This window comes from Clavelina lepadiformis, chromosome 2 (assembly GCF_947623445.1).
Source record: "Clavelina lepadiformis chromosome 2, kaClaLepa1.1, whole genome shotgun sequence".
NCBI classification, from domain to species: Eukaryota; Metazoa; Chordata; class Ascidiacea; order Aplousobranchia; family Clavelinidae; genus Clavelina; species Clavelina lepadiformis.
The window spans coordinates 17460593-17488152 of NC_135241.1; the positions used below are offsets into that span (position 1 = coordinate 17460593).

The 27560-nt window shown below is 36.8% G+C and overlaps 3 protein-coding genes across 3 annotated transcripts; 1 reads left to right on the plus strand and 2 right to left on the minus strand.

The window, feature by feature from the left end:
• Positions 1–5146: 5146 nt before the first annotated feature.
• LOC143446428 (uncharacterized) lies at positions 5147–11450 on the plus strand. The gene is made up of 17 exons (XM_076946050.1): positions 5147–5524; positions 5819–6041; positions 6441–6566; positions 6654–6717; positions 6835–6940; positions 7060–7109; positions 7308–7457; positions 7665–7753; positions 7939–8036; positions 8109–8299; positions 8422–8574; positions 8684–8875; positions 9067–9309; positions 9451–9657; positions 9992–10098; positions 10178–10333; positions 10485–11450. The coding sequence occupies exons 1-17, from the start codon at positions 5241–5243 to the stop codon at positions 10794–10796; spliced, it is 2751 nt and encodes a 916-aa protein (XP_076802165.1). The 5' UTR covers positions 5147–5240; the 3' UTR covers positions 10797–11450.
• Positions 11451–12661: 1211 nt separating this feature from the next.
• LOC143445801 (NADH-ubiquinone oxidoreductase 49 kDa subunit-like) lies at positions 12662–16981 on the minus strand. The gene is made up of 14 exons (XM_076945125.1): positions 16740–16981; positions 15601–15713; positions 15398–15519; positions 14977–15057; positions 14748–14868; positions 14557–14669; positions 14249–14401; positions 14050–14135; positions 13815–13934; positions 13608–13737; positions 13341–13436; positions 13143–13226; positions 12917–12974; positions 12662–12844 (listed from the first exon to the last, which is right to left on the minus strand). Exons 1-14 carry the CDS (start codon positions 16838–16840, stop codon positions 12807–12809), a joined length of 1416 nt encoding a protein of 471 aa, XP_076801240.1. The 5' UTR covers positions 16841–16981; the 3' UTR covers positions 12662–12806.
• Positions 16982–16999: 18 nt separating this feature from the next.
• LOC143445800 (uncharacterized) lies at positions 17000–22446 on the minus strand. The gene has a single exon (XM_076945124.1). It carries the CDS (start codon positions 18767–18769, stop codon positions 17249–17251), a length of 1521 nt encoding a protein of 506 aa, XP_076801239.1. The 5' UTR covers positions 18770–22446; the 3' UTR covers positions 17000–17248.
• Between the last annotated feature and the right edge of the window lie 5114 nt (positions 22447–27560).

Here is a 27560-nt window from a genome sequence, read left to right on the forward strand (position 1 = left end):
CCACCGTCATGATCGAGGTCCTGGTGGAATCGTTCTCCCTGTTCGTCACTGACGGTCCCTAGGTTTTCTGGGAACTTGTCCAGGTGACTGAACAGAAAATGAACTTTGATGCTCATTTTTCATCCTAAATCACGAAAAGCTAAGAGCTTCTTGGATACAAGAATCTCATAGTTTTGTGCCTTTTTGTTCCCAAGGAAGTTCTTCATGACATCTGCAAAAACCAACCACGCTGCTTTCTCCTTGGCATTCATCTTCTTGAAAAATTCTTGATCACGCACGAGTGTACGAATTTGGGGCCCATGAAACACCCCCGCTTTAATTTTTTCATACGACAAAGCTGGGAAAGTATAAACCAGGTGATGAAAGCATTCACTGTCAAGACGTAAGGCTTTGACAAGCTGTTTCATCAAGCCTAACTTGATGTGAAGGGGAGGAAAAACAATTTTATCTCTGCTTATAATTTGGTTGTTTGGTACATTCGGCGTGCCAGCTTCAAGCGTTTCGCGTATGGGCCACTCCTTTTGAGTTCAGTGTTTCTCACGTGCTCTACTGTCCCACATACTGAGATAACATTGGAATTCTGTGAATCCTCTTTGCTTTCCAAGCAGAAAACTAACCATTTTCAGGTCAACGTAAATGATCAGCCCATGCTCATGATACTTGAGCAAGTCAATGACTATTTTGATATCATCATGCTTTTCCTTCAAGACAGTGGAGTGACCAATAGGAACAGCTCCATAAATATTTCCATTGTGCAAGAGGACGCGCTTGAGACTACGCTTGGAACTATCCAAAAACAATCGCCGTTCTCCTAGATCATATGATGAGATGTCTAATTGCCCAAGAAGGTCTGGTAAGTCATTGCAATAAATTAGCTGCTTTTTCTCGGAAAAATAGGATAGAAAGATTTCATCTCTTTTACGGTAAAAGGAAACCTTTACGGAGCTATCCAGCACACATTTTTCATCGAGCCTGGAGGCTAAGAGCTCAGCTGGTTGCTTGGGCAGATTTAAATCACGTACCAAGTCATTCAGCTCAGACTGGTTAAATTGCTCAGGAGTTAATTTGGTTTCAGAGAAAGAGTCTTCAGATTCTGTATCTATTCTCTTATACTCGCATTCCGTGACATCTTCCCTCTCAGATTCAGTTTCTTCATCTTCAGAAGGTACAAAACCATGAAATCTGAATAAGCCTGTCACGTACTGTTGAGCTCTCAAACCTGCAAAAACATCAGCATCCAAAAATTGTACGGAATCACTGAAAAAAACTCTTGCAAGAGAAAATGAAAAAAAAATGTTGACCTGTGAATCGTTATTCGTAATCGATTGTGAATCGTTAGCATTTTATGGCTGGCAGTTTGGCGCGACCAACAACAGATAGTCGTTGTTCAACGCCTTGCAGACTGCATGGTCAATCAAACATCTTTCCTTGCAGCGAACAATGCCATTGACGTATCGTAATAACGTAAATGTAGAACAAGGTGCACTGCATAATTGTAAATTGTAAGGGCAACCGCAAAACTATTAAGACTGGTTCGGTTCACGAAAGTTTATCTACATTCTACAATATATTTAAAACGTTGCGCAGAGTTTTCTAGTTAATTGTGACATATTGAAAACCTGTCGTAGTTAAAATTTGTTAAAAATATTTCACGTTATTGCGAAGCTAATAAAACAATTTCATACGTTGTTTTGGAGCCTAAAATATCGCTTTACTTCATTGATTTTTTGATTAACGTTCTAAAAGTAATCATCCAAGCTCTGGAAAGTGTAGGAAAGTAATCGATTTAATCGTCCAAAACGCACAATTTGTTGGAATTAATCGAACAAAATCTTAGAAAAATCGATTATTTAATCGAATATTGCCCGGGTTTTAATGCAATTATTCGTCGCAATTGTCTGTCTAAAAAGGTCGATTACAAATTGAATAAAACCATTTACGTTACGTTTACTAGATTACTTGGTAGACGTAATCCTGGTTCCGATAGATACACACATTTTTTATATTTTTATAATTTGGAACTGTTCATCAAGACCACTAAACAAAGTAAGCGTCATTCACACCTTGCTCAAGGAAATTGCATTGGTATCGCAAGTCGCAACTGGAAATCGAATCCGGTTCGCATTTGGCCTTTGGTAGTTTAACCCCGACGTAACGTACGCTTAAAGCAAAGGAAAACTCTCACGTAATGTTTCAAGACTAGGTTTGTTAAATTATGTTAAGTGTGTTGTACTTTGTTTCCGTTCGCGTCGAATTGGGATTACAAATGCTCACAAATATACTGTACGGATTGTTTTATAAAATATTTCATTTCAAAACGTAGTACCAAGAAAAAGTGAACGAATGACGAAATCGCCAGCCTGTCAAACGTTTTACAGCTTTAACTTTATCACATGTAGATGAGATTTTCGTGACACTAAAAATGCGAACCATCATCAAAAAGATTGAAAAGCACTGCACTAAATGTATCTTTACTTTTCTTTCGATGTTTTATCAGCTTATCTGTATCCCAGTTACTGCACTACTTCAGTATCCAGCTTTACATGACTTTATTAATATATTTGTGTTTGTGAGCATTATTTTGTCAAATAAATTTTTTTGTGATTTATTTATTGTATGTCGGGTTCAGTGGCCGTGCTAACCATTATTAATCTTTATCAATGGGTTCCATTAACTTATTCTTGCACGCTTTAAGCTTTTTGGGCTTTGCTGCTTTTTCCCGCTCATTGTTTGCTGGTGAAATTGTTATTTTATGACACTATAAGCGTTAAAATTTTATATTTCGTTCCCTCATAGACAATGACGAAACATAAATAATACAATACAACCCTGCCTCTCTAAATCACTAACTACTTGACGTCACCAATACCAGGGTGCTATACCGATCAGTAACCACGTGACTTCACCGATTGCAGGGAGCTACTCAGAGACAGTAGGCTTCAATTCGTGACGTCACAAGAAAATTTCAACATGTGCTCAGTTAAAACTGCTATTGCGACTATTTTTCGACTAGATAAACGAGATAAGCCATCGCCTTATTATGATGTGACATCAGCATCCTCCGTTGCTTTTCTTTGCCACTTTCAACATTCTGTCACGCTCTTTTTAACGACAGTCTTATTCATGGAAGCTATATGCCTATATAGCAAAACTGGATTTGTTCAGTGGTCACTGCGCAACGTACATTACGAATGAGCTTGCCTCGATCATGGCCTGACGCGAGGGTAAGCGTGAAAACGCCAAGCTTGCACAACCAATTCACGTTAACTTGTGGATTGTACAGTCGGCAACCCGTTCTCCTTAGCATTCCAAATGTCCCTGGTGAGTTCCAACAGTACTCTGTGTAAGGCCTACAGAGTACAGACAGCTTAGCAAATAGCGATTGCTTGAGTTATCGAGTACCTCGCGAAAAACATATTGTTGACATGGTTTGTAAAACCTCAATCAAGCGTAACGAGTTTCCTCTTTTACTTTTGAAAACAAAGTTTAGTACTGTAGATTAAAGTTTCTTGAAGTTCGATAATTTGCAAATCGTGTAGACGAATTCACTGATGAGTTTTAGTGTTTTGCAGAACTGGTTGAGAAAACATCATATTTCTTTTCCATAGTAAATCCGTCTATTTGATAGTTTTAGCAAGTATAAATTCAGCAGGTTAATGGAACTTTATCCGACAAGCAGTGTCACTTCAGATGTACAGAACAGTATTCTTGAAGAATTAATTTCCAAGCTTTTAAAAAGCCAAGTGTGTTTATGATAAAAGTTGCTCGTTTTGAAAAACAGAAATACTTTTACGTAGGCCTATACGTGCTATAAATAATTGACAGCTACGAGCACGTGAGTCTTGTTATCAAAATCGACGAACATGTTTCACCGGCAGGTTTATTTTTTAGGACATTAATTTTGATACAGAGAAAAAATGCACTATGGGTTAAACTGTAAAGGTATACTGTACGATTATAGTGGTAGTAGGGAGAGCGATAGATTTTAGTTACGTAAGTTTATGCCGTTAACGGTATAATGACTTTCAAGTTGAAAAAAACTTTGAAAAACAACTAATGTAAGTGTACAATTCGCGACCGTGTGTAGGTGTAGTATACGCTGCTTACCAGTTATATGTATGTTGACGGAGTCTTGTGCGTAACATTTCACTGTATTATGAATAGCCTATATTTCTATAGATTATTATCGGCAGTTTTCAGTACCTAATGTCGCTAATGTATGAAATTTATGATACTACATTTGATGCTGTCAAAGCACAGTCGTGTTAAACAAACCTTATGTTGTCGCGAGTACCTATACGAATTTCTATGTCAAATAATTCAAATGACGTAAAAAGAATCAATTTTTCAAACGCCGTGGTTATTTTTACCATTTTTTAAAATATTAATCCCAAAATAAACCTAATCTCCAAAAATTATCCAAAATATGGGATTTGATTTATCGATAAATGTTTTACTTGTGATATTTTAATCATCTCTTTTGTATTGGAATTATTCCCTTGAAAGCATGTTCTTGTGTTCTCATTGTCGTGTGCCGTGGTAGGCTTACTTTGCTGCACCATGTTACAACTACTATAGAGTAGAGTAGTAGACCGATGTAAAAAACCCTATAGGCTGCCAGTATATTGTAACTGACTTTGAAATTGATAGTATCGAAAAGATATGCCTAATGCATGTGTCCTACGCAGTACTGGAGCGCTTCTCTGACACCGAACTCTGGCTCAAAGACGGCATTATGATGACATTTATACATAGCCTAGACACAGTATCTAGATCAGCGTGGTCCAACTTCTTTTCATCGCGGGCCAAAATCAGAACATTTTTTTATCTTGCGGGCCAATGTTTTTAAATTAGAACTGAAGAGCTTAGCTATTTAGCTACTTAGCTATTAAATGCTGATCAATGTGACATCTGCGGTCGAGGTTCTTCCTCGACAATAGCGACTATCAAAGCTGACTATCAGTTCGTGGGCCAAAAAATCGGTGCTCGCGGGCCAACTTTGGCCCGCGGGCCTGCAGTTGGACCACGCTGATCTAGATAATGGGAGGCTTTTGTTAGGCTCTACAAAGCCCAAGCAGCTATCAAATTGACTGTGCACACCTGAGCCAGCGTATGTGCTGAGTTCAACTTAAAACTTTAGACTAGGTTATGGGTAATTTTTTAGCTTTTCTTTAGATAATGTCCTTGAAATAGTGTGATAATTTAGGGTAGTTGTTTGATGTTTCTTTTTGCTGCTAAAAATGAGTTCTGGCGATGTGCACTCTTTAGCCGCAAGTGACTTGCTAAATAACCATATTTTCAACAATCGCCGTCATGAAGGCTCTTCAGACCAGCTACTTAACCAAACTGAGTTTCCTACCAATGCTCACATTTTCCTTGAGGCAGACTTCAACACGGAACAACTGCATCTTGGAAGTGGAGGCTACGGGACAGTGATACGACGTGTTTTAAGGTCTCATGTTCGCCCTTTTACTGTGATGTGTGTTGCAGAAAAACGATTTCTAAACACTCCCTCCCTAGAAAGGTAAGCGATAAAAACAATAATTTTACGTTTCAGGCAATGCACTTACTTAAGTTTTTTTCACTAGACTACATTTTTTACTATAACACAAAAGGTCTGCAAATAGCCATTTCAGCAAAACATTTTTGTTATATCGAATGTCCTTGGACATGCTTCAGCCAATGCAGGATACATTTTGTTGGTAACATGTCGACCGCGAGTTACAATGGTGCAACAAGTATCTTTAAACTGTATATAATAGGGTGTCGCTTGTCCCAATGATATTTTAGGTTGTTAGTTGTTTGGTTTGTTTTGCAGTGATAAGCAATTGCGAGAAGCGATCAAAAAGGAAGCCAATGTTTTAGCTTCAATTCAACATGATCACGTTGTAAAACTTCTGGGGATAAAAATAGGTCATCACAATTTCAGTCTTATCATGGAATATATGCAAAATGGTTCTTGTCATGACTTCTTCAGAAAGCTTCCTTCCAGAATACAAAATACTGACAAGTGGCCATTAAAATATCAAATGTCTGTACAGGTAGTTATTGCTTTGGTGCTATATGTGCGTCAGTGGTAGAGTGTTAGCATGTGTATCTATAACAGCGATTAAAAAAGAGCCTACGTCATAACGTTTTATCCTGAGTTTGGTGTACAGTTGTATATCTAACCCGATCGAAATAGGAAGTGAACTAAAAGGATACTTCATACTTTAGTTCCCTTTACAGATCACGTTTTCGTTGATCTAGGATTGCAAGGGTAAATTTATTGGTTATCAGTTGACCGCTTAGATTTAATTCTTAACTTAATTGCTTTGGTTCCGAAATTGTTTTCATTGCCATCATGATTTCCTGGTGTCTGCCCATCGTGACATATATAAGTTCCAATGTTTCTCACGGTGGTGTGTTATGATTTATGACATCATTGTGTTGTGTTGCAGGTCGCCAACGCCATGAAATTTCTTCATTCTTCTAATTTTCCATTAGATGCCGAAGCGCCGAAACATATTCTTCATCTCGATTTAAAGTCCAGAAATGTTTTGGTGGACCACAAATTAAACGCAAAGGTGCCCTGCACTGCTGACTGAAGTTATACTATATTTTAACACTTGTGCGTATGTGTATATGCCTAGTTATAATGTCTTGCTATGCAGCTTTGCGACTTCGGGCTGGCTCAACTTAAAACCATGAGCAGGATGACACAAGAAGCCGCAACAGGTATCGCAACAGTAATATACAAAATAAGGAGCTTTTAGAAGAGTAGGCTATAGCATGCAAGTTAAACTTTTGGTATAGCATGGGAATAGAAATTCAAGCGTTTTTTTATAATAATAGCAAGCCAACGGCGAGATGGGAAAAGTCCTGGTGGAACCATCACACATATTGCTCCAGAACACCTCACAGGCAACGTTCCCCCGTCTAGTAAATCCGACGTTTACAGGTAATTGTGTCGACTGCTTTCTGAAAACGTCCTTCGCATGGCCCATTGTCATGAGCAGGATTCTAACCCCCTTTATGAAGCGCTGTAATTGTTAAACCATTTTGTTTTTTTTGTTTCAGCTACGGAATTTTCTTGTGGGAAATTATGGCCGAAAGAGAACCGTACGAACGTAAGCATGTAGTCAAGTGGTTTGAAATAAGCATGTAGGCCTAACTATACTGAGGTCTATATATACCTCCACTGCCTATAGGCAACAGTGCATTAAAATATTTCCATCATCGAAAAAGCGATTAACCTATATGGGTTTGTTTCCAGTTTTAATGCATTTTTCTCGAGGTGTTTAAAACTCTTTTGCTCTTTCCTGCAGATGCCATTAGTAATGAAGTGCTAAAGCTACAAATTGCGGGGGGCAATCGTCCTGATGACTCTTTGTTGGATATCAATACTCCACTTGTCATGAAGGAATGTATGGTCAAAGCTTGGCATCAAGACAAGACCAAACGTCCAGAATTCGAAAGTATACACTAATATACGAATACAATTGATTTTCAACGTATCGCATTAGCCTTCTTTGGCATAAGTTTGATAGACAGCATACGTTTTTGCGTTATTAATTTATTATGTATGATCTACTTTTTGAATATAACTTGACGGCTTCGAAACAAACTTGTGTTATTACTTCTGCAAAATAGTCTTACAACGTTTTGCAAATTTATGTTCTTAGAACTATATTCCATTTTGACCCAGCACATACCTTTTCCATTCAGTCCAGAAGAGACGCACAGAGCCGTGCAAACTATTCGACGACATTTGGTAATTCCTGTAATAAGTTTGTTTGCCGATCAATGCCGATGCCAAACCTTAAGGAGGTTTGTTTAAGGACGCAAACATACTTCGTGTGTCAAGTATGCTTTCCAGCTAAAAGAAAGATAATAATAAATGTTCATAAACTTAAAAACGCCGCTCTGGCATTTACAGGCATGTTCTTTTTTATTTAGGGCTGCGATAACGTTACCCATAGCGATAGCCAATTAATCAGCAGAGCGGAAAGATGTTCTTTTCCCAAAGAAACCACTCGAAGTGATGGAGACACAAGGTTAGGCTAGGCACTTCAGGCTATAATGCGCTGATATAGCATTATCTGCATCTTTCCACGAAAATTCCACAGAGTACGACAGCAAGCTCACCATCGCGCCTTCCAACATACGACCAGCAATGAGACTAGACCAAAGTTGCCGATACGACCCAACCCAGTTGGTAATGATCCTAACGTGGAACGTGATACTTGTCGACCGAGCTCATCAGCTGAAAGCACGGCCCCGTGGGTGGAATCAGACGACAATGTTCCTTTAACTGCTGGTACGAGCGGTATCTGGACATATTATACTGGCACAAAAGTCAGTCAGGGTCTCTTTGTATTTTTAAATTAATAATGTTTTTGTTATAATTTCCAATATTTTATAGCGCCTTGCATTTCGTAGATGAATCATCTGCAAGTTCAGTATCGGTAGTGCTGAAAACGACAAGATCGAAGTGGTTCAAAATATGTGTGATCGGGTCTGTTTTCCTGGTCGTGGTGGCAGCTACCCTCATTTCACTTTGCACAACTGGCGTGATACAATGCTTTATACGTGGTATAGGCTATAGGGCTATAGACTAAGTAAACAAACCGTCACTAATGCAGTCGAACCGTGTATCGAAATAATCCTGTGCGGATAACGATTAAAAATTTTTTCATATCAGAGTCATGCGCACCCCGAAACCCAAAGAAGCATCAATCGATAAACTGTGTGGGTAATTTTTCGGAAAGAGTTCCACCTGGTACCTTGTGCATCATTAAATGCGATGAAGGTTACGGGGTCATAGATGGCCATATCAAGTTGAAATGTTTGCAGAACGGGACTTGGTCAAGATCCCTACCACAATGTTTAAAATGTACATGGAATAAGTTGCATGTTGCTCTGTAAATTTCAAATCAGTATTTCAGTAAATAAATGTGTTGTTAACGCTAATAACAAAAGTAGCCTACTTACAGTAACTTGATCCGAAAACCAAATAGTTTAATTAATTAATTTTTATAATATGTCCAACCAACATAAAAATCATTGCTTTTAATAAAATTTTAGTGGGAATATGCCCCAAACTTCGAAACCCTGCAAATGGAGGCTCCATTAGTTGTACAAATAAAAACTACGAGACGTCGATTTGTACATTTAGCTGTCCACCTGGATCAAAATTACATCCCCCTGACCAAAAGCCCGCCACTAGAAATGAAAGTTTCAGAAAATCTGCCGACTTTAGCTCAACTACGTGTGGTCCAAGCGGCAGCACCTTTTTTTGGTCCAATTTGGTTCCCTATTGCGAATCAGGTGTGTTATCCACATGGTCTGTATCCGTTATTTGTGCATAGGCCGATACACGTTGTCATACTCTGTATGTCGTTGATGTTTTTTGCGAATGCTCTTGAGAGAACGCACTCTCTCAATGTTATTCCGATTGTTTTGGTACAGCTATTCCATGCAATTCCCTTCCGCAAACCATAGGGGGAGCTTTAAATTGTACCAGGCCGTTGCTTGACATAGAAGATGATTCATACACAAATGGCACAAGATGCACCATGGTCTGTAATGATCCCCATTTTGGTGTCAGAGGTGGTGATGTGGTGAGTTGTTCGAGAGAAGGTAAATGGAACGCAACATCAGTTGTCTGTGAAATGCGTGAGTACAAAGCATTCCTAATTCCTATGTTATTCATTAACTTCCTTCACAAGGCAGCTTATTAGCAAAGTAGTAGCCACTATAGCATTACCATAAATGTAGTGGTACAATGGATGGAGTACAGTATACGAGCTTTCCGGCAGATAAACTCGTTTGAACGCTTGCGTTTGTGATGTAATTGCATTGAAACAAGCTTGCTCGGTTGCAGCGGTTGCCAAGCGCAAATTTAGAAGATTTCATTATAAGCGAGTTTGTTATTGAGCCGTTAAGGTTAATTGAGTAATTTGCATAAGACATGGTGGCTAGCTGTTTTGTTGCTGACTTTCTATTTCAGAATGTCCGGCTATTGAAAGCAGCCCACCAATAAATTTCTCTTGTATCCACGACCGCTTCGTCCAGTCCGTGTGCACCTTCAATTGTCCAAAGAACTTCATAATGTTGGTATGAGGGAGGAACTTGCATAAATTGGGCTGAATCCCGTGAGCCTAAATTTTTGCAACAGGTTTTTGTGTGTTTTAAGGGAAATTTGCGAACTAGCTGTCAACCTGATGGTTCGTGGACGCATCCACCTTCCAAATGCATATGTCCAGCTTGTTTGACAGGGTCGAGGTGTGATCAACCAAATACTTGGGACGACCTAGTCAAGAAGCTGAACATATCTTTAGAACAAGAGAAAGTACGGAATTAAGTTTAATTCTTTGATCCTAGCAAATTAAATATCATCAACCTACATAGTTATTCTGGAATAGTATCTCTTTCATTATTGTATGTCGTACTTTAGACTAGGCTGCACTTTTTCTCTTAGCTTAGTCTTTTTTCCGCTGTAGAATTTTTTCTATGGGGTTTACGAGATTTCCTGCAAAGGTGAAGAAAAATATTACAATCTAAAGTCCAAACCCACAGTTGGATTCAACAAAACTTCCATTTCCATAGAAATGCTCCCAGAACAACACAGTCCTTCAACATGGTTCTGCCAATGCAAAGATGTACACAGTAATCGGATAAAGCAGTGCAATGGTGACAAAGACAGGTTTACTGCTTGCAAAAACACTTTGGCTACATTAATTTTCACATTGGCGTTTGATGGTATTTATCCAGTGCCCTGTGACGCCCAAAAAATGCCACTGCCATGCGTGTGACATCGGTGCCTTGTTTTTACATCCAATATTTCAATAATGCAATTATTCAAAACAAAGAAGTCGTAATTTGACATCTAACACATTAACATGCACGATGCACTGGTGAAAATTTTTCTTAAACGTCGGATAATGAAATGGCCCTTGGCATGCAGCCATCTACTTATGATTACAATGTTTTATATAACTTATACTTTTTACAAATATACTCATCAACGCTGTAACGATTTTGACTTATGTGTCACAAATAGTAATACTGTAATTCAAACAGTTTCTTGATTATATAACCTTGAAATTTGTTTTGTAAGTACCTGTATTAGATACCATACACAACTTTACGTTAGCCCAACTAATGAACCTCAACAAAGCCCGTACTTTTTGCAACATCAGCATTTACTTGCACTAATCTTTCGTTAACATCAGAAATGAAACTAACTACCGTTTTTAGGACTTTACCTTGTTAACTTGGAATATGAATACCTAAAAGAAATGTTTATATCAGTGGAATTTGCAAGCAATTACTTTCGATTAACGTATATTATTTTGCACGTTTGAGTGTTTCGCTTCATATTCTAACTCGTGTTAGGATTACAATGCATTTTTTCTTCGATTTTGTATGCAAACTTTTTCTCTCTCAATTCAAGTGGGTTTAAGTTTCCCGCTAAGCCTCTTGTTTTCTGTTGTAGAAGTCAGAATTATTATAAGAAAATATAAGAATTCAAAAATTATTAGAAGAATTTGTGTCAATTTGAAATCAAACAAATGGAAATAAGTTTACCCATATTTTGAGTTAAAAATTCAAATATATTCTTGTCGATGTAAACAACAAACCTTCTCTTTATGAATTAAATGACATATACTTTAGTCTATAATCCAGTGTTTCTTAACATTTATCCTAGTACCCCTTAAAATCAGTTTAACTAGCCGAGTACCCTTGAAGACAAATTATAGAATTTAGCAGGTGCGCAATGGGAAAGTGCGACCTTCTAACCATTTACTTGCGTCTAGAAAAGGTCTTAGCCAACTCTATATTGGTAACAGTTTCGCACCCTTCTCTGCTTCAAAAGGTTGTACTTTTCGCGCACACCCGATACCTCAGCTAGAACAACCATACACCGTCATCTTATTCCGACCATTAAATATCGAAAAGCACAAATAAAGATTATTCCGATAATCACCTGCCATGTATTTAACCCATTCCAGCAACGCTGGTTTAACCTAGGTTCTGGAAACATTCGATAACAACCATTTATTTGGGTTTATCATGGGTTTTCGTTTTCTTAACAAAGTATTTCTTAAACTTTGTTTACATACAGAACGATAGCAAAAAATTAACGTAATGTGATTACTTCGGCCATAAGACAATTCCCAGGAAAGCACAGGCTGTTGTTAGTTTTACAGATTAAACCATTCTATCTTTGCTCTGTGGACACTTTAATAGGTGAATCCACATGCAAACAAACAATATTTTGATTTTTGTCGGTGGAATATTTTGCTTATGTAAATGCGTGTGATTCATACGAAACACAAACAAATTAGTAGTCCCGTAGACGGCCACAGAACAGTTAAACTACCACAAAGTAGAAGCAAGCCAACTCACACTTTTGATGTCTAAACAAGAAACTTCACTTTACTAAGACTCAATGTCACATGACGTGACTCCTTGTGTAGTAATGGGACTTGTTCTTGTTGTAGCGACAGACAGAGGTGTGATTTGAAGTTTTGTTTTGTTTTAAACTATTTTCAATTAAGCACTGAGATATACAGCAGATACTATAACATAAACAATTAAACATAGATGTTTTTTTTCACTGAACTTCCACAGGGAGTAACTGGTCTATAGTGCAATGTCTACTTAGTGTCTGTAGTAAGATCCTATCTGAATTTTATTGGCAACTGTTTCCATTTGAAATTTTGTCAACGCCGACTTTTCAAAAAAAAAGCGTAATCGGCAAACAATAGACATATATATATACAAAAAAAAGAAAATTTTGCGTTGAGAATGCTGGTACTCTACCGGTCTACCTCGCCAAACACTATATCCAAAGTACCTGAAAGAAAAAATCAATAGCTGTAGCGTTCGTTGCATCGTATCTTGGTTCAAAACAAATAAAATAACGTACCTATTAAAGCGACTACATCAGGAAGCATAAGACCGGGAGCAACGTGTTCCAAGGTAGCCTGTGGAGTGTGACAAAAGTATCAGTATACAACAATCATTATCTATAGTTAATTAATTAAAGGATTGCAGTAATGACAATACTTATTTCATTCTTGACTGCGTAATGGTACCAACGTTATACAGAGCACCTTAACTTTATAGCTACACTTAAACAAACTTTGTCTCACCAAATGCGCAAATCCAGGTGCTTTTATTTTACACCGGTATGGTTTGCTGGTCCCATCAGAGACGAGATACACACCGAATTCACCCTTAGTAGGATAAAAAAACGTAAGTATAACTTTCATGGCAGCGAATAGTAGTTGACAATGAAAATTGACATCGGAGCGCACTCGAACTGATCTCAAACACAAATAGTCAGTTACCTTTGGAGCTTCAACTGCAGTGTACGTGGCCCCAGGTGGAACCTGATAACCTTCCGTAAATAATTTAAAATGATGGATGACAGCTTCCATGGAATCCTGAAAATAAAACTTGCACAGGCAAAGCTATACGTAACCTGCTGAATGTTCACCGCATCACTTTCATATATTGAATATTGCTTTTGCCACAAAAACAATGAAGCTAAAAGCAGTAGTTCTTTATGCAACCATAGAAGACTATCTGCCTAGAGAGAATCAACCAAATCTAACCTTCATCTGGCTTCGTGATGGTGGTGTTAGTTTGTTGTCGTCAATCTTGATCTCTCCTGGAGGCATCTTATTTAAACATTGATGGATGATACGAAGAGACTGACGCATTTCTTCCACACGACAAAGGTATCTAATGACGTGGCATATTACTTGAATGAACGTTGACTGCAACAAAAGTTAAATAAATAAACAAGGATGCTAAACCACCTGTCGTATGTATCTCCTCTTGATCCGATTGGAACGTCGAACTCTACTTGGTCATATGCATCATAAGGTTGGGTTTTCCTAAGGTCCCATTTAATGCCAGATCCTCTCAATACCACTCCACTGTTGACCAATATATGGCACGGTAAGATTATTGCTTTGATTACTTCAGTAACTTTTTTATGAGCTCATTGCAAACGAGCAAACTTTACAAACACCAAAATATATTGCATTTTACCTGCAACCCCATGACAAAGCTTGTTTTGCAGATATAATGCCGATGTCAACTGTACGCTGTCTCCAAATTCGATTAGTGGTAAGCATCTAAAGGAAGAAATAGAGCTCAGTTATAACAATTTTAATTATTTCTCACAAAATGAAATGTCTTTGTTGAAAAATAAAGCACTCTATTAAATCTGGCGAAATGAAACTAACACCTCTTCTAACTCATCAACCCGCGCAGAAAATCGAATTGCCCAGTCATAAACATCGTCCATGAGACCAAGGGGAAGATCTTGACTGACACCTCCAGGACGTACATATGCAGCGTGCATTCGAGCTCCAGAAACCCGTTCATAAAACTCCATCATCTGTAAGATTTTGATTGGTTCAATAACATACTGTATAAAAATACCACTAATTGTTAATGCTTACAACAATGGTTGCTTCAGTCTGGCTATCCTTTCCAAAAGGGCAAACATTCCTTTATTTCTATATCAAAAAAAAACTGCTCTTGGTTACAAACCTTTTCTCTTTCCTCCATGAGCCAAAAGAATGGAGTCATAGCACCAACATCAAGGGCATGAGTAGTAATACCCATAATATGATTCAGAATTCGTGTTTGTTCAGCGAAAAATACTAAAACATCGTTAACATTACACACATTTAACAATGTCTATCAATGCATTACTTAAAAGGACAATAGCAGTTGCTTACCTCTAATCCACTGAGCCCTTGGCGGAGCTGTGATGCCAAGCAAATTTTCCACCGCTAGGGAAAAGCATTGTTCATTAATCATCATTGAAACATAATCAAGTCGATCAAAGTAGGGAAGAGCCTTGAGTGATTAAAAACGGAAACAATGTTTACATTACAATGGGAATGGTTACAACAAGGACAACTTTATAATATGTTGTAAGTTGTAACGCTGCATATCTTAACAAACCTGTGTATAAGTCTTGTACTCTATCAATTTTTCTGTTGCTCGATGTAATAAACCAATATGGGGATCAGCTCGAATCACAACCTTTATGACAAAAGAAAGTTAAATTGAAACAAAATAACACTATATTACATTCTTACAGTGGGCAAAAAAAAGAAAAAATATAACTAAATGACTTAAAATAGGGCATCACATTCACAACAGCCAAAACATATTTGCCACCACGAAACTTAGCAGCTTACTGCTTATGACAACAGTGAAAGATTTCTAACTTAACTTTTCTTAACTGAAAATTTGGTAAACTTAGAAGTAACCTGACTGGTCCCAGACAAATGCAATGCCTATTAATATCTTAGAAATTTAAATAAATCAAAACTTAAAACAATTTATTTAATGAAACATGACGAGATATTTTAAGTTCCACCTCTCCAGCCATCTCAAGAATTAAACGCAGCACTCCGTGAGCTGCTGGATGTTGCGGACCGAAATTTACAGTCATTGTGTCTAAGTTGTTGATCATGTCGACGTACTTGACAGGTTCAGGGGCTAATAAAAACAATACAGTCACATAGTTAACGTGTTGCATTTCCCTTCAGAAAACCATAGAGTAGTGGAAAATATACACACCCCACATAGCCTCTGGGCTAACTTCTCCATGAACAGGATGAGATGGTGATTCGAGCTCAATCTTTGCAAACTGGTTGATATACTCTGCATTAGGCTGCCATTTTGAACCATTTCTGTTTAGAAAAATTAAAACAATAAAAGATCATGTACCATCGTCATGAACCAAGAAACAAGTGTCCATCTTGGTGTTTATTACGAAATATTATAGATAATATACATGACGAATGTAACTAACAAAGTTTTGCTACGTGCCAGAGTATGGTACCACCAAATTTTTATCAAGGTGCAAGCATTGTTTTGAAACAAACTTACCAATTGCATAAAGCCTGAAGCATCAATTTATCCAAAGATCAAAGTGAAGGACAAGTCCAAAAACAAGTTGGTCTTATATGAAAGAACACTACTCACTGTGTATTCTGGTAAAGTAGTTTTGAAAAATAATAATTCTTGGTTAGGCAATTATAAGTAAAAAAAAATTGCAAAATTTGCCTTAATTGTGACGTAGATCAAGGTTCTTGTGATGTCATAGGTAACCACAGACAAAATTCGAAAATTCATAAATTTAGCAGTACCACTTTATAACACAAATGTATCTGTTACAGAAGTATAGATTGCTCTAACTGCCAATAGCTTGATAGATGACAACCTATAGCTCACGGCAACCAGCATGATACCGGTGTGGCCCAAAGGATACCGTTAATTTACAGACGCAAATGATTGGGCTACCAAATTTTTTTGTTTAAAATAACCGTAATTTATTCAATTACAATGCTTCACGTTGCTAATTTCTTCACTTGACGCCTAATTGGACATAAGCTAAACTCCTATGACAAACATTTCTGAATTCAGTTGATTACTGCTCAAAAAAAGCAGAAGAATGTTATTAAGTAACTTGAATAATCTACGACATAACACAAGCTTTCATCTACGTCACAATGGGCCAAAAACTGAGACTTTTTGCGATTTTCTTTTGTCAATAACTACCTAACCATGAATAATTTTTCAAAATATTTTACCAGAATGTTCAGATAATGGTAATCTTTCATATAAGATAAACTTGTTTTTGGACTTGCCCCTCACTTTAAACAAATCCCATCTAGAAACATATTACATAACCTGCTGCATTCATAAAATCTTACCTGACACTGATGGTTGCAGCAGGCACCAATTTTGTAGTGATAGGATATCCATTGGTTATAGCAGAAGCCAACGAGCAAGCATTACGAATTAGTCTGGCCATTTTAATCTTCTTCTGTTCCAATATTATAATAGTACGACATGCATGCCAGACAATGTTACAAACACTGTTGGTAAACCGTGTAGTATTTCAATTTCCTAAGGTCACCAATTAAAACTAACCTGAAGCAATCCCTGATAACAAACTAAATGGTGTTGACAGCTGAGATACCACCACCAATATAAGCAAATTGTAAATTTAAAATAACTCGAATCAGATGTAGAATAATTTTCACTATTTGTTCTTGGCAATATGAAATAAGCAAATTCAAAAAATACTACGAAATGTAGCAATTCAAAAATTTTCGAGTTCTAAAATATGTACGTTAGATTCTTGAAAGATGTCAATAAAACAGCACATTTAAGTGATTAATTACAAGACTGTAGCCTTTGCAGTTTTGTGATAATGCAATTACAAAACGTCAATAAATGATGATGCTACATTCAAATCATCTTTAGAAGTATTAATGCTAGATTTATGTTTAAATGGATTTTCCCCACTTCTGTCGTAATGATCATATGTTTTGTTTGGATAGTCTAATGATGAAGAGGTCTCAATAGGCAAATCTTCAGGTGCTAAATCATTCTTTTCAACATTTTTATCATTGAAACCTGACAAATGAAGTGACAGCAATGCAGGTGTCTGACCAGGCAAAAGACCAATAGAGCAGTTTTGCAAATTGTTATGTTTAAACCGAGTCCATCGGCAACCTGAAAACTCTGGGCTTGCTTCAACGTGTTTATCGCGTGCACATACACTGTTAATTGTGTGTATCTTGCCAGGCGTGCTTTCAAGTCCGGTTTCCATAGATTGAATTTGAGTATGTAACTTGGATTCAGAAATATTATACAACTTTGCCAATAGTAAGCCATTTTGGGCACCAACAATACTTGTAATGTGTGGAGTCAGCTCCTTATATAACCTTGCAGTGTATGGATTTACGTTTAGCAGCATGAATCGAATGAATTTTATCCATAAGTGGCCATCAGTGTCATTGTAGTAATTGATAAATTCAACCCCATATTGTTCTTTCAGCAAGTTAAGAATAAAAAGAGCCCAAGTTGTTATTAAAGTCCTCTTCCTGCTTCTATCGTTATTACTGCCCACTAATTGAGAAATTAGACAATCAAATAAATAATACAGACACGAATATTCCTTGATTAACTCAATAATGGGTTTCCAAACATTAAGCAGGCTGTGTGGCATGACAAAATCTTTTGGGCAATCAACAGTGGGGTAATCAAAAAAGCAATGTGAAGACAGTACAGAACAAAGGACAGTCATTGCTGTTTCTGTTTTCTTCACCACTGAAACAATTTGATTCACACAGTTCTTTGTAATATGACCATGAGATGGTTTTTCAGACAACTTGATAGTAAACTTGTAAAGTATGTTGAATATTTCTTGTTCAAGAATAGATCTGTCAACAGTTTTTGATGATAAGTGGTTTTGTACAGTTTTAAAAACAGGCAATTTTTCAGCTTGAATATCCCAGTGGTTTTCTTTGATCCAGTGAAGAGCAAAATAAACAGCCTTTTCCATCATGATCAATGAAGGAAGTGGACCATGGGCCATTTCATGACGTAAATTAACAAGCCATTCCGGAATGCCGATATCTTCACCAACAGCATGAATTGGTCGCCGACACTGGCTCTTCAATCCCTTTTCTGTCATAAGACCAACAAACTGTGCTATAGATGCGGAAAGTATTTGCTTTCGTGCACCTTCGGTAACATTATTTTGTTCAAGTAGTGCCTCCACAAGCCTTGCAGTAGCTTCAATTGCTACTGGAATCCTTCCGAAAAACCTTACTCTCCAAACATTTATCAAATCTAATGCATGATAATGATCATCAGAATTTCCATAAAATATGCTTTTGTAAACTTTTACCCATTCATGATCACTCATCCAAGCAACAATCCGTTCTCCCATGATTCCAACTACAAATGCAGAAAATTGAACATCTATAATTCTATAATAAGGCAATTAACTTAAGTGCTGGGAGTCTGCAACACATATGCAAAAAAGAAAGACTTGATGTAAAAATGACCTAATATTGATTGGGTAGAAGCAATGCTTTTTAAAATTTTATCAGAAAACCCTTTTCAGAAATGAAATTTTTGATGTGACCCAGCATCTTATTTTTGTATTTTACTACATTTGAAAGGCGCAAGCTGTAGCTAAAGACATTTTGAAAGTGGAAATTAAGCAATACATAGACATGGCGATGGTGCTTTCATCAATATAAACAAATTTTTTTGGTCTAATTAAGTTATTTTGCTATAGCCTAAATCATGGGTTTTTAATTATTTTTATCTTATTCAGGCCACCGAAGTTTCTGAGAGCAGTTTTACTCCCTACAAACAAATACAGTATAACTAGGCTAGGTCTGTTGTCTAAGATTACACACAGGAGAAAGATAAAATGGATAAAACAATGCAAACGGTTAACTGCTTTAAAGGTATGTAAAACTTAAAATTATGGTAAAATTTGGCAATGGGCAGACAAGATATATAAAGGATTTAATAGACAGCAGCATCCGACTTAATGTTTAACACAGTTCGCCATTGCTTAATGCAAAATTTGGATTTTTATATATAACTTTATGTTGTACTTAAAAAAGTGATAAAGTAATTGAACCACGACAAATGGATTGCCAAGAATTATACACCTGTAACATATAATTATAAAGATTAGCTTGAACTAATAAATTTACAACGAACATACTGCATCTCATTTTCATATTTTCTACAGATATGAAAATATTTTTTTACCAAAAAAATTAATATTTGTACTCATTTTGAAAACTTCAATACATGTACTTAAACAAATTTAAAACATGACATATAATCGCATGATGCAACCGAAGAAAAAATTATGATCTAGTAGGTTACATATACCATGGTGTATTCCACTTGATGTGTACGCCGAAGCTCAGTTTGGCGTACATTACAAATACATCTTAGACATTATGCCAGCTGCAATCTCTAAAAAAAGGAAAAATTGTGCTCTTTTTTGTCTAAACAAAAACAGAAGAGCAAAGTAAATTAGTAGTTGCCATGGTTGCGCCAAAACATGTATTTGCTGTGTATCACGTCAAGGTCGAAACAAATTCACCCCGCTCAAATAAATAAATTATAAATCACGTGAAATGCACCCTGATACATACATGACATTAAGGTATACACATATAACTTTCAAAACAATAATATCAATAACAGTAAGAGCAACACTAATACTGTAGGCTGTGATTATTTTACCAGAAAAACTTTTCTGTTTAAAAGTAGACATACTATAGACAACCTTTGTTTGAATTTTATTTATGAAATATATTCGTAGGTGCAATACTTACGGTATATTATGTAGGTCTACCGGCCATATTGCAGTGGGTGTATTTTGCAGCCTGGTAGACAATACACAAATCCTTTTGAGGTAAATTTTTTGGCAGTAAATGTGCTAAAAATAGAAGTTGTGCTCTTTTTCATCTGGTAAAGAAAAACCAAAATGAACATCATCTAGTTTTTAGATATTGCACCCTTCCCAAGTCGACGTTTGGGTGCAGGAAGCACAGCTTTAAAATTTTAAGGGTGCAAATGTCATGCTTCCCACAATTGTTCGCGCCGATTTAGAATAAACAAACCTGGCAAAGTTGGTTGTTTGAACGCCAATTTATAACAAATAAACAAACAAATAAGGCTTCAGTATATGCAATCACGCAATAGCATGTGTCTCTGCACAATTTCTTGTTGTAAACTGCCATATTTTCCATTCCGTTTTGCACAATTTCTATGGTGTCCCATAGCCCAACAGTTCCCAAGTTATAATTCCTAGTGAGCTTTTCATGCGCACATTAGGTAAGGAATTTTGCATTTAATAACTTGGATAGAAGTTCTGTGCAATTAATTAGTCAAACTGCATAAATGTGCATTGGCAGTGTATAAAAACATAAAACAGTTTTAACATAGCAGTTTTAACTGAGCACATGCGAACATTTTATTATGTCGTCACCAATTGCAGAATGCTGGTTTTAAGTAGCACCCTGCAATTGGCGGCGTCTTGTTATTGCTAATTTGTAGTTTCAAGAGACAGGGGCGTTATCATAAGTACATTTGTTATTGTTGTACAGTAATCTGCTTTTTCCAAATAACATCTTGCTATATTTACTGCTTACCGCCACCGGTACTGCTCAGTAAATGCCATGCTACTGTTCATGAAATAATGAACAGCAGACAGTCATTGCTCTAGTAGTAGTTGATTGCTGCTATATCCTCACCTATATACATAATCTCTAAATATATAAAATACCTGTATTTAAATACCTGACATAAACAACACAATAATTTTTTCTAAAAATCAATGTACATTTTTCGGGTCTAATATACAAGTGCACAACCAGATGTCATAGTTTGAGCAGCTGTTAGGGTCAAAACCATCCTGTGGTCGTGCACTTGCTAGGCTTACTAGACCACATTTATCTTGGAAAAATCCACATTAGCCGCTCACTTCTTTAAAATCTGACCTACTACTGCAGTACTGATCACTAAGGCCATTTTTATATGACCTTAAAAAATCAATAATATGACTTTATTTTTTGGAAAATATGACTTTATATGACTTTATGTGAAAATGGTGTATTTTTACATGCGAACAACATCACTCACGGAACTAAAGAGTAAAACATACGCAACATAACAGTAATACACATCCATTTTTATTTTAAACCACTGTTGTAGTACAGTTTCATGTATAGTGTGGAATGTTAGAGTCTTTGAAGTTACGATTTGGACGTAAAAATGACTTTAGTAAGGAAAATGAGCGCTCCACATATGCTGATGTGGGTTGACACTTCTGCAGTTTTGCATAAAGCGCTGGTGAAATGTCTTGTCTTTGTAGCTCCATAATTTGTTTCACATCGTTTTTGTCCAATCGCTTCTTAATGTAATTTTTGAGCTCAAGCGGATCTTTTCCAAAATCAAGGGCATTTAGATCAGCATGGGCCTCTTTGATGGTGTACGTACAACTTTCCATTTTGAGTATTAAGTTTGAAATATTAATTCTATAAATATTAACTTTATAACTCAAAAATACGACTATATCACTTAAAAAACTGATTTATGACCTAACCAAGAAAATATGACTTTATATGACTTCATACCGTAACTTTCTTAATATACCTCATAGGGATGCGGTTTTTGCGTTAAAACTGATTTCACGACTTACTGATGCATAGAAAAAAATATGACTTTAATGACTTTAAATGGCCTTACATCACAAACAGATTAAAACTTACATAGCCCCAAGATTTTTTGATAAGGTGTCATGTTAGGATAGATAAATTTGTAGTTAGAACAAAAAATGTTAGCTTGCATATGACCTGAATGAAGACTAAATAGGTGCACATTTGGCCTGCATACTTGTGTTATCGGGTCAGCACACTCGAGATTTCGGCGAATCCTGCCATACGAAATACAGACCGGGTAGCTGATAAACCCTTAGCACACCGGAATCTTTTCATGGAAGAATTCCATTCTGGTATTAAATCGATCCATCCACGAGAACGCTACCCTTTCTGTGGCAGAAATCATCAATACCTCCAGTCCCAGCAGCACCCACTACGATGGATGAGTGGGAGAACTGTTTAAGACGGAAACCTTGCCGACTTTTGTGAAATTCTTAAAATCCGTAAATACGGTAAAACAAAGCTTACAAACTTTGAAAACCCTTTAAGTTTTTTAAGTCCATTTTTACCCAATTCACAAGAAAAGTTGAAAGTATTCATAAGCTTATGTGTTCTCTGATTTTTTTTTAGTTTTTATCAGCTTTAAAAAAGGCACATTCAGAGTTTGGTGACTGTGTTACCATTCTGGTGTCGTGAAATATTCTGTCCTCTATCGTGCCAAATATTGTCCCCCCTTTGTGACGTAATAAGTTCATTCATTCAATACGTAATAAGCTCAACACACAACTAGCTTACAGAACTTGCAGGCAGAAGTAGGCCAACACCTGTGACCTGTAAACAGTATTTTGTTTGCCATTATACATGCATTCGCAAAAGCTACCTTATCATAGTATTCAGCCACTGAATAGGGGCACGTTTTTTGCTGCGTAAAATCCTTTTATCAGACAATGAATTTATCACGTCACAATGAGCGTCAATATTTGGCAGCAGGTTACTATTTGACACTACACCCCCCGAAATAATCTGTCCCCCGATTACGACGTAAAATGAGTAGTATGACTTTGTAGAATGCATTCCTTTAGCGTTTGCAATGCGTTTGTTATATCGTTATCTTGTGTGATACTACTTTCCCATTCAACCGGAATGACGGATTTCAGTGTAATATATTTTATGAAGAGTTGGTTATTAGCTTAAATGTTATTTTCGATCACAAGCTTTTCAAAATAGATGTAATCACCATTTGCATCAACCACGTGATTGCATTCCGTGATACCATATTATTAACCAAGAGTGAAATTTAGCAAAACGTTTTCATATCTGACGAGCTTATTAAAGTACTGTATAGTGGTTTAGTTCGATGATTAAGCAGCTGGATCTCTTCTGAGCCAAAAAACGGTTCTTGTCTTGTCGCTTCTTGTCATCTGATCAGTCTGTATTCATTGATTTAATCATGTTATGAGTTTCATTTGACTTATTTTCACTTTGAAGTGCTCGCGATAAGCTTGGCAGATATGTATCAATATAATATCTATGCAAACCCAAACAGGCTATAGTTGTGATGATATTATAAATAATGTAATATACAGATTAAATAAGATAAAAAAAATTTCGTCTTCGAACATCGGCTTACCCAAGCCTAACACTTCGTCATGATAACTTCCTGATTATTGTTTTAAAGTTGTGACGTAGTTGTCGTGCTTGCCGTTTTTGCATGCGTTTAGTTTGCAGTATAAGTTTTCATTAGCGTTTATTATTATTTGTATCAGTAATATTATGCAGTTGACAATAAGCAAAAAGTCTACTAAGATCAATGCTACAAAATGGACATCTTTATGCTGTTGCTGTCCCAATGTCTAAATGTAATCGTTCAAAGAAGCTTCAATATAATCAATTTATACAGTTGTCATTCTTGTGAAAACTACTGTTGAATTCAATTTGAAGAAGTTCAGGGTCAAGTTAGACAACTTTGTTGTCATCTTAATAAGACAATAATTCGTTAAGGTGAACAATTAAGTCCAAGGTTGAGAAAAGCAGACAACGACCTTATGAGATTCATATACCATCACCCGCAATAAACAATTTGACAAGCAAACATTGTATTGAAGTGGGTCAACCTGTCAAGTTCAACAACCAGAAACCACCCATTCCATTACATAGTGTTGTTTGGAAGAGTTCTAAACTCAAATCTATAGCTAACCTATAAAATTGGGTAAAATTTCTGTTTATGATAATGTTGTGCGGTTGGTCATTGGGCTAAAAAATGACTAGAGGAAAGTGGGGCAGGACGGGACACTTAACTTCAATCAGTATTTTAAAGAATTCCCTTTTATCAATTTTGCTAACTTTGACACCATAATATACCTTAGGTGCACCACTACCAACAAGCATAATATTAGACTCGGCCAAAATCACACGCCGCCGTAATTAAAAAAATAAAATTAAATTAAATTGTCCCATCTTGCTTCACACCTAGGGCAGGACGGGACACCCGTCCCGTCCTACCCCATTATCACCAAACTCGATTTGAGCTTTAATTATGCAGGTATTTCGTAAGGTTTGGAATTCTATAACCACCACTGACGCACAGTATGCTGATAATGAAGCCATTTTCTATGTTTTTTGTACTTAATACTCCGAAATATTTCATATTATCTTACTCTAATTTATGCCTGCCACTGAAGCATTGCGTTAAAACAATAAACAAGTAATCAATTGTAATAACGAATATATACAGCACTGACAATATCTTGTCATATCAAAAAACGATTTGTCTCTATTTGCAGCACACATAGGCGAATAACATTAGCCAACAATGAGGCAGAATGACAGGCTACTTTTTTGCGCAAAAGTCACACACAAAATTGCCATGTCCAGGATAAGCAGAGCAGTTTTCATGACACCACTTTTTGCACAAAGAACACTGGATCCAGTCTTCTTTCGGTGGATGTATATACAATTCACTGCAAATCAGACATTCATAGCTTCCGGAAAATTGCAATTGCTTCTTGTTCCTTTTATGGATAGATTTGTTTGAGGAAGGAACTTTGCTCTTTGAAAGTAAAATTTTCTTGAAAGGTGAATTGGTCAGCACCTGCGACTTCATGGCTTTCCTCTTCCGGGTGGTCAGTTTCGCATCAGGAAGTGGAGAGATGTCCATCACATGCACCCTGGTGGAAGGGCCATCAGTCAGCTGCACTTCCGATTGAACTGCAATATGCGCACTGGTGGTAGGGCCATCACTAAGCAGAATACCCCCGAGCCTTTCAGCTGCAGCCTGATCGCTGATAGTAAAGTCACCACTCTGCTGCAGGCTTGCAACTACAACAACTGCAACAATTTAAACTGGTGCAAAAATCAATGTAATAAAACAGACCAAAAGTTGTTTCATGAAAAGCGTTTTCAATGTCTTTAGATACTGTTTTAATGAAAAATATCAGAAAATGATTTGCATAAACATATTTGAGATATGTCTTCCTATCGATTCGTCCCTCGATTAATCGACATTCGATTACCCGGTCGTTCCATTTTGCTATAGCATTTCAAAATTAGATGGCTTTTTAACTTGCTGTTGGACGAATTTACTTCACAGTAAATCCAATCCTCACAATGTCGTTAAACGCCATTAAATAGTCTATTACATCACTATTAAAACAATCAGGGGCTGCTTTCCTGCGGTGGAGTCAGCTATCGAATTGTAACTATACGCTGTACCCAACCGGTAGCTTTAATTGTTAAAGTTTTGAGATGAATTCATGTTCGAAAGGCAACATGAAACGTAAAAGAATTGTTTTATCTGTGGAATACAAGCTGAAGGTATGTGATATGGTACGGAAAAAAATTCCTAAAACGAAAGTATGTTGAAATACAACATCGGAAAGTCAACTGTCAATGACATTTGCAAGAGCGAAGAAAGCCTAAAGAACTTCAAGATGGCAAAATGTTAAATAAGAATATCAAAGTCTGTTAAAGCCACCAAAGCTATGAAAGTTGGAATGTACTCTAGATGGGACAGTGCACTTTACATGTGGTTTCGACAGCAACGTGAAAAGGGAATTCCACTGACTGGTCCAATTCTCTTAGAAGAGGCCTCTGAATTTCACAGCTTTCTCTATGCTGAGAGTCCTATAAGCCTGTGATAAATATATCAATTAATATAATATAAAATTGTGTACGACATAGAATTCTCGTCTAGCGAATCAGCGAAGCATAACACTGCGTGACGTAGTCGATTGCTTCGTACTTACTGTGTGTGCATTTTGATTTATTCAGCCTTTTGGCTATTACGTTCAACGCCGCAACATGTCTTTATGCTGTTGCTGTCACAATGTTCTATCTTGATTTATTCGTTCAATGAAGCTTCAATATAATCAGATTATACAGTTGTCATTCCTGTGTTATTATTGCTGAAGTCTATCAAAGTTCACTGTTGAGATATACACAAGTAAACAGACTTTGTAAGGAAGTGGGCAAACCTTACAGGTTGAGGTACCATACACCACTTTTCATTACAAGCCTTTTAACGCAAGTTATGGTTTCCAATGGCGGTTTTCCAAACGCTTTGACATCTAAAGTCTTGCCATTGCTGGAGAAAAAATTAGTGCTAACTGCCAATGTTGTTTCCGCTGACGAATTTGTCAATTCCTTCAAAAAAACTTACAGATGGTTATCCTTGGATCAAATTTTTAATTGTGATGAGACAGGTCTCTGACTTTGACTCACTTTGACTACGATCCACCTGTGACAAAAAAAGCTAAAGAGCGTGTAACAATTAATGTTTGTTCTAATGTAAGTGGTTCCATTAAACTGCCATTGTTGTTTATGGGCAAGGCAAATAATCCCCGTTGCTTTCGTGGAATTGACAAATCGACATTACCCGTTGCGTAAAACGCAAAAATTACAATGCTCTGTTCGTCATTCAGAGGCAATGCTGATGTTTTACAATTTGCCTGACGTGACTCCGTTTTTAGCCGGAGGCAGCAGCTTCAAACACTTCCACATTGATACGACTTCGTGAGTTAGTTGCTGAAAAATGAGAATCGTCCCACAAACAATCTAAAATTTATTCATTTTTCAGTAGATTTACTGTTGCAACTGATGTAGTGTAACAGTGATGTATTACAACAGACAAGCGGAAGCGGCCAATTTCTTGCTAAAATTTTAACTTCTAACAGTTTTTATACTGTAGGCCTACCATTACCATAAATGTCTTGTGTTTTCGTTTCGTTTTGACTTAGATGTAACAATTCAATTATCCGTTTTTTTTGCTTATCCGGTCACGTTTCTGAAAACATTGTCCCAACTAGACCGGATATAATCGAGGAAGCACTTATCACAAACTTAGCATATCATAAATAATAATCAATCTAACATCGCCATCTTTGTGACCAGCTTGTTTGCTATCGGTATACTTTGGAAAGTTACTAAACTGTTATCAAAACAGTTTGAAAACATTCTCTGCTCATAAAGGTATTAAACGAACTCACGATCTATACAGAACAGCCTACAGAATATACTTTACAGCCTGCAATATTGCACGATCTTGAA